This window comes from Brassica oleracea, chromosome C9 (assembly GCF_000695525.1).
Source record: "Brassica oleracea var. oleracea cultivar TO1000 chromosome C9, BOL, whole genome shotgun sequence".
NCBI lineage: Eukaryota > Viridiplantae > Streptophyta > Magnoliopsida > Brassicales > Brassicaceae > Brassica > Brassica oleracea.
In genome coordinates, this window is record NC_027756.1 from 12,908,349 (window position 1) to 12,915,349 (window position 7,001).

At 35.9% G+C, this 7,001-nt stretch overlaps 1 protein-coding gene across 1 annotated transcript; it reads right to left on the reverse strand.

The window, feature by feature from the left end:
* Positions 1-3,915: 3,915 nt before the first annotated feature.
* On the reverse strand, positions 3,916-5,891 carry LOC106319188 (1-aminocyclopropane-1-carboxylate oxidase). The gene is made up of 4 exons (XM_013757444.1): positions 5,642-5,891; positions 5,318-5,544; positions 4,672-5,005; positions 3,916-4,413 (listed from the first exon to the last, which is right to left on the reverse strand). Exons 1-4 carry the CDS (start codon positions 5,753-5,755, stop codon positions 4,126-4,128), a joined length of 963 nt encoding a protein of 320 aa, XP_013612898.1. The 5' UTR covers positions 5,756-5,891; the 3' UTR covers positions 3,916-4,125.
* Between the last annotated feature and the right edge of the window lie 1,110 nt (positions 5,892-7,001).

Consider the following 7,001-nt stretch of genomic DNA (forward strand, 5'->3'; position numbering starts at 1 on the left):
CAATGCCTTAGCCATAGATTTCTTACTAGGCTACTATACCGTACGATAATGTCTTTTAGGCGATTTCTTTATCAATCATTCACATTATCAAGTAAGATCAGGCAAGATATAATAGTAATGAACTCAAAACAATTCTATTATTATATATAAAATCGTGAATGACAATTAAGTTTAAAGAAAAACACAAATCAAAGACTTAAAACACAATTAGCATGTCGAGATCTTTCTTTAGTCAATAGACATGTCGGCCACACCATCAGTTACATTGGACACGGCTGCCTTGGATTCATCCTGATCCATATCAGTCTTATTTGCTTCAGGATATTTCATCTCACTATTTCTTTTTAGCAACTGATTATTGTGCTCAGTTAGGCATGAGAGCAGATCATTATAGGTGGTGAAACCTTTTTCTCTATAGATATTTTGTAACAATAGATCTCTTGGATCGGCTGTGAGGAAGGTCTTTTCCAGTAAATCCTCCTCTGTTACCACTTCACCACATAGTCTCAGTTTGTAAACAATTTTGGACAAAGCAAAATGATATTCATCCACAGACTCAAAGTCCTGGAATCTGAGACTCATCCATTCATGCCTGTCCTTTGGTAATAACACCATTGTGTATCTGGATTTTAATTATGTCCAAAAGTCACGAGGATTCTCAATATTTAGGTATTGATTTCTTAGATCCTCAGTGAGATGATGGCGCATAATTTTTATGGCCCTACGCTTTTCACTTTCAGTTGCATAATTACCCTGAATGATACTCCTTTCGAGTCCTCTTGATTTCAGGACAACTGAAGTGTTCATTGACCATTCTAGATAATTTTCTCCAGAGGGATTTAGAATGGCATAATCCAAAGGCTCAAATCTCGGCATTTGAAACCATATTATCAATCAATTCATGATTTAGGATGCAACCAATTAAAAATAATCAGTGCATATGATTTCATAAGTATCTCGACCAAAACACTTTACTACTCGATCATGGTGCGAAACAAGTCGAGAATGCTAGGTCTATATGTGATGCTTAGGCCACACGACCATTCAGATATGGTGTCTCTCTAGGCCACACTGCTAAGCTATGACATACAACGATCCTAGAGACCGGTTCATGAGATATGCAAACAAGGTCACATGACCATTCAGATATGGTGTCTCACTAGACCACACGGCCAAGCTATGATGCATTAAGCCACACGGCTTTCTATCACATGCTGCAAGCAAGTTATCAATCAAGGGTACAAGGCCACGAGTATGAGTAATGCATCAGAACAATTAGGCCACACGGCCGTTCGGTATGATTCTTAACAAAGCCACACGGCCACACAATTCATATTAATTAGGGTTTACCAATTTCAAGGTTGGTAATATGTGGCTAGATTTTAGGGTTTCAGAATCAAATGACCTAGCAACCTATCTTTCATGTAATATGTAAATAATCCTAAACCTTATCAATCATTCAAGTTTTAAGCAATATGGGATTTAAGGTTTCAAGGCCATTAGAGATTTAAAACGAGATTTAGGGTTTTAGTTTTAAACATTCAAACAATGCCTCACGGCCAAAGTATATGCCTCACGACCAATGGGTGCAATAGGTTTAACTCTTATGCATTTAGTTAACATGTAATTTCAATCCTAAGACGATTTGTTTCTATCAGTTCATGATTCGGTCAAACAAACAAACCAATCGGCCAAGCAATGAAAAAATCATGCGGCCACTTGATTTTAGTTTCAATACAATCCTAACATTAGATTCTAAGTTCAATTGCAATCAATCAGTAGTGATCAGGTTCAGATATGAATGCAACAAGGCCACACGGCCACAAGATATGATCTAGAACAATTAACCTAGAATGTATCAAGGCCATACGGCCACAACTTCAAATTCGATTTCTAGATTTTTTAGGGTTTCAGTTTAAACAAGATAAGCAATTCAGATTCAAGTTTAAAACAATCCTAATCATAGTTCTAGGCGATCAATCAAGCACTCAAGTTTCAAATCAAAAATTAAAACCGATTTTCCAATTCAGGGATTTCGAAACTTTGATCTTTGATCAAAGGGATTTGATTTGAGATTCAACACCTTTAAGGTTATGATTTTAATTGATCAATGGATCAATCTCGATTTATGGTTTAGGGGATCAGACTTATTCGAGCTCCGATTTACTCTTTTAGGGTTTGATCTATTATCCTGGGGTTTTATCTTAGAGATTAGTTTTTAAGGTTTCAATCTTTACAAACAATCCAAATTCAATTCTCATGTTCTTAAAATTAGGGTTACCTTTTGTTTGCAGATTGTAGAAATCGGACCACCAAGAGAACGGATGAACCTCGAGCTGGACGCGAGCAAGAACGGGACGCGTCTGCTTCCTATCGGGTTCGCGACCTGCTACCTATCGGATTTGCAAGCTGCTGGTCGGGATTGCGAGCTGGAGATGTCCGAGATGCAAGCTGAGGACGGATGGGATCGTCTTAAGCTGAGATCGGATGAGGCTGAGACGGTAATGCTTGCTGGAACGGACGATATGCGATCGGGTTAGGGTTTAGGTGCGATCGTCGGCAAGGTTAGGTTTTAGGTGGTTGGCGATTTAGGCTCAGGGAGTTTAGAGAACGTTCGTACTGATAACGTGTTATAATTAGAAGATTGAAGACTGAATAGTTCTGTGTATTATTAATCATAACATGGGTTCCTTTATATAAGGATTACAAGTCATAGAAAAAAGAAAGTATCCAAAAACCTAAACCAACTAGGATTAGGAAAACTACTAATACATAATAATGGAAAGATAACAATTACAAAGAAAATGAAATAGAGTTTCCTTTTTTCCAAAGCATAAGCCGCCTCTCTCTCTATCTCTAGGGTTGGGCCGTCTCTCTTTCTAAGTGTATGGACCGGTTATGGATCGGGCCGGTTATAGACATCTATCAATTGATTTATAACAAAAGTTGATAATTTAGATGACATTTTTCTTTGTGGGAATTAGTTAGGTAATGTGAACGGAAGCAACTGTGCAAAAGGCGAAGTATTACTGTACTTAGCGACAACCATTCGTGAACAATCCGTGAGTGATCCAATTCGCGACCTTTTCGTACTAAATTATTATCATTCAGATAAAATATGTTTACCAAGTGGATTTCTACACGTGGTGACCCACAACGGAACCACGTTGAAGCAGCGGAAACTTGTTTGGTATTTGATGACCTGAGACCCTACACGTAAAAGCTTGTATGTCCTAAATGATGGGTTACTCCTTTCGTTTCAGTGATGGGCCTGTGATTTTTTCAGCTCAAAAATAATTAATAATGATGTTTGTGAGCCTATTATTAAAATGGGCTAAAATTTGTTAGAAATGTTTTTGAATAACAGATCCAGTAAAGAAATTTAACTGAGCTGTCAAATTCATTTGTAGCCTTTGATTGTTCGTCTGACTTATGATCAGGACATGTCCTGTAAGGTTTTCAGTCCTTGTACATTTGAACTCTAATGTAATCGTGAATGTTAAGAGAACGTTTCATAAATACATTTTGTCATCTCCTTCGTACAAAGTTCCACTTTTTCATTTTGGTAACCTGGCTCTAATAGGTTAACTAGAGATTTGATGTCATGTGCTATGAAACGGAAACCGATTCTCGAATTATAAATGGTTTGTGATTACAAAATTAACCTCAAAAATGTGGGAAGATTTAACCATTTGTAACTTATGTTGGATATGATGATTGTGACGAATAATTTTCACCTCAAAAGTGATGAATTTTTTAGGGAACTTGTTTTGTAAAATTTTCAAACAATCTTTGTTTTGTTTTTGTTTCTGCTGTGAGGACAAACCTTATTTAGATTCATTGATTTTAAGCTTCGGATTTATGAAACAAAGAGCTTCACTTGATTTGATGATAAACACATTAGATCTCTTAGAACAGTTATCATATTATTTATTTTTATTATTATTATCATCTTCCATAAACATAAATAAACACCCCACACTTTAAACACACCATTGACCAACAATTAACCACCAGACATCTTAATTATATCAACAATAATATCAGTCTTTAACTTATTGACGTAAACACACAACACAAAACACATTTTTGTTTCTTTGCTTTCGCTCAAACTCCACTTTGTTTTTAGAAAGTCTCTACGGCTGCTGTTGGGTTCAATTCTGTAACTGCATTAGCATTCTTCATTGCCTCGAACCGTGGCTCCTTAGGCTGAAACTTGACCCCAGCATAGAGCTTCATGTAGTCATCAAAAACAAAACTTGGGTACTCGGTTTCTTTACAGGCAAGCGATGAAGCTGGAGAGATCTCAGCATCGCTTCCCGGGTTGTAGAAAGATGCAATTGACATTCTGTTTCCTTCTTTCTGAGTCACCACACGATGCATCACACTCTTGTACCTGCCGTTGGTTATCACCTACATTCAATAAGGAAAATATTTTCCAGTTAAACCTTAGCCTTTTCCAAAGAAACCATTTGAGAACAATACAAATGAATGTCCCAAAGCCATTTGAGGTTGGAAACGTTGCTCTTCTAGTTTAATAAGCTCTGTTATAACATTTACTAATCATTTTTCCCAGTTACATCAAACCCGAACCAAACCAATACTCAATACCGAACATTGGATTTTTTAACAAGAGATTTTTTTGAAAATGTGGTGTGAACATATTCATACCTCAAGTTGGTCACCAAGATTGATGACAATAGAGTGGTTGAGTGGAGGAACATCAATCCAGTCACCATCTTTAAGAAGCTGGAGACCACTGACCTTGTCATCTTGAAACAACAAGATGATGCCTCCTGCATCAGTGTGGGCCCTAAGACCTTTGATCATCTCTGGCTTAGGACAAGCTGGATAGTTGCTCACCTTAGTCCCAAAGGTTGGACCTTTTGTTCCATGAAAAACTTTCTTCAAGTACCCTTTCTCTAACCCTAAATTCTCACACAATAGATCCAACAAATCCTCAGCAAGATTCTCCAATCTCTTCCCAAAATCTTTCATGGCCGTCCTGCAAAATAAAAACATTTCAGTATGCCTCTTTCAAATAAGTGTGTTAAATTTTTAGACGTTTCTTCTCAACTTTATTTTCATTACACAAAAAGGATTAGAGGTTCTAAAGTGAAACAAATTCCTTAAAACTGTTTTTACTAACTAACAAAGTATAGTTATTTTGTTTAGAAATAAAATATCACAAAAATCTTTTTAATATAGGTAAAAGTGGCAGAGTGGCCCTTTTAAAGGGGATATAACATATGATATTTTTTGGTTACCATAACATATGATTTAAAGTTGATTTTATGAAGAAAAAATATATATGTACCGGTATTCATCAGACATATCAGGAATGTCGTAGAGATTGGACTGAGGGAGATGACGAAGGTAGAAAGTGCTTTCCCAATCAACATCCTCAACTTCTCTCTCAAGATTTTCCAAACCTTTTGATTTGAGCATGTCGTTGAACTTTTGTTCCATTGATATCTTGTAATGTTCCTTTGTCATCTTCTCGACGTTGTCCATCAAATCATGTGGTAAACCATGGTTCACTATCTGGAAAATCAAGTTAACCACCAAACAAAAAGATCCACATTACCAATTAAGTACACAAACTCAAAAAAGCTAGATATAATCACATATATGCTTGTACCTCAAAGAAGCCCCAATTCTCACAAGCATCGTTGATCAAAGCCATGGTTTGGTCTCTCTCTTCACCAATGAGCTTGGACAAGTCTACAACTGGAAACTTAATGTTCTTCTCCATCTCTCTCTCTTCTTTGAAAGTATTTGGTTGAAGTAGCTAGTTGTTTGATTATTTTGATGTGAGAGTACTTAAGAGAATGAGAGAGGGTTGCTATTTATAGGCGCAAAAGAAGAGAAATGTATGAATAAATGTAAATAAGTATGTGTGATGATGGTCATAGTCTCATAGATAAGATGCATAAAATGATTCATCCAAATAGATAAAAATTAAATTAAATTAAAAAGGAACAGAAGTTCGTGGAGCATGTATGTGAGCACATCTACAGTGGACCCCTACCCTCTACTTTTCTTTATGAGATTGATTCATTTGGCATTTTCCTTTTGGGTCTCTCTATCTATGCACTTCAATTGGTTTCTTTTTTCTCTTTTTCAAATATTTTATTGGAAATAACGAGGAAGGTCTACAAGTAAGGAGTCTAATACACGACATCGTTCGAATCACAACCACATCGAATGAATAGTTGTTGAAAAAAGAAACTATTACTATAGCTCGTAGACTTGTAGTCATCTTCAAGATGCCGAATTTGAAAAGTTCATCGTCTCTATTGCTCGTTAAGCCAAACATATAAGAATAAGTATGCATACTACCTAACTATTCGAGGAGAAGAAAAAATTATTCGAGGTGATTTTTTCCCTTAAATTCATATTAATGATACAAATTCCTCAAATCTAATCGATGACAAAAAAAAAAATTCCTCAAATAATCTCACTTGTAATGCATGTAACATCACTACATCAGTCAAAGATTTTGCTCTTGTAATAAAAAAAAAAGATCATCCTAAATTGAAAGTCATAATCCAAAAAGCAAAAAGAAAAATCATAAAAATTCGTGTTTCCATCTCACGTAAGAGGTTTACGGATGACCAGACGCATCATATCTAATCAAAGTTCAAAAATATTACACGATGATACTGATATTATGTAAGATAATCTAATCAAAAAACACAATCAAATAAATGTTGTGAACAATAGGGGAAATTGTATGTTCTCATTACTCAATCAAAGTGTTTTCTTATATAGGGATTACAAGGAATAGATAAATGGAAAGAGTACAAATCTTTATCCTAAAGGAAATAGGAAATCTACTTAAAGATAAACATGAAGAGAAAAGGAAATCATCCTATACTATAGACGGTCTAATCTTTAGCCGCCTCTCTCTCCTTCTTGGACGCGGTCTCGGACATTGGGCCTGTACGCGGTCCGTTCTTCCTTGATATGGTTACTAGCAATCCACATTGTTCATAACA

What these genes read in the sequence shown, in the direction of transcription:
- LOC106319188 (XM_013757444.1), bottom strand. Translation starts at nt 5,755, where the DNA reads ATGGAGAAGAACATTAAGTTTCCAGTTGTAGACTTGTCCAAGCTCATT. An exon ending in GATATGTCTGATGAATACCG is followed by an intron (nt 5,006 to 5,317) that starts GTACATATATAT and finishes TTTATTTTGCAG; the next exon opens with GACGGCCATGAAAGATTTTG. An exon ending in ATCTTGGTGACCAACTTGAG is followed by an intron (nt 4,414 to 4,671) that starts GTATGAATATGT and finishes TATTGAATGTAG; the next exon opens with GTGATAACCAACGGCAGGTA.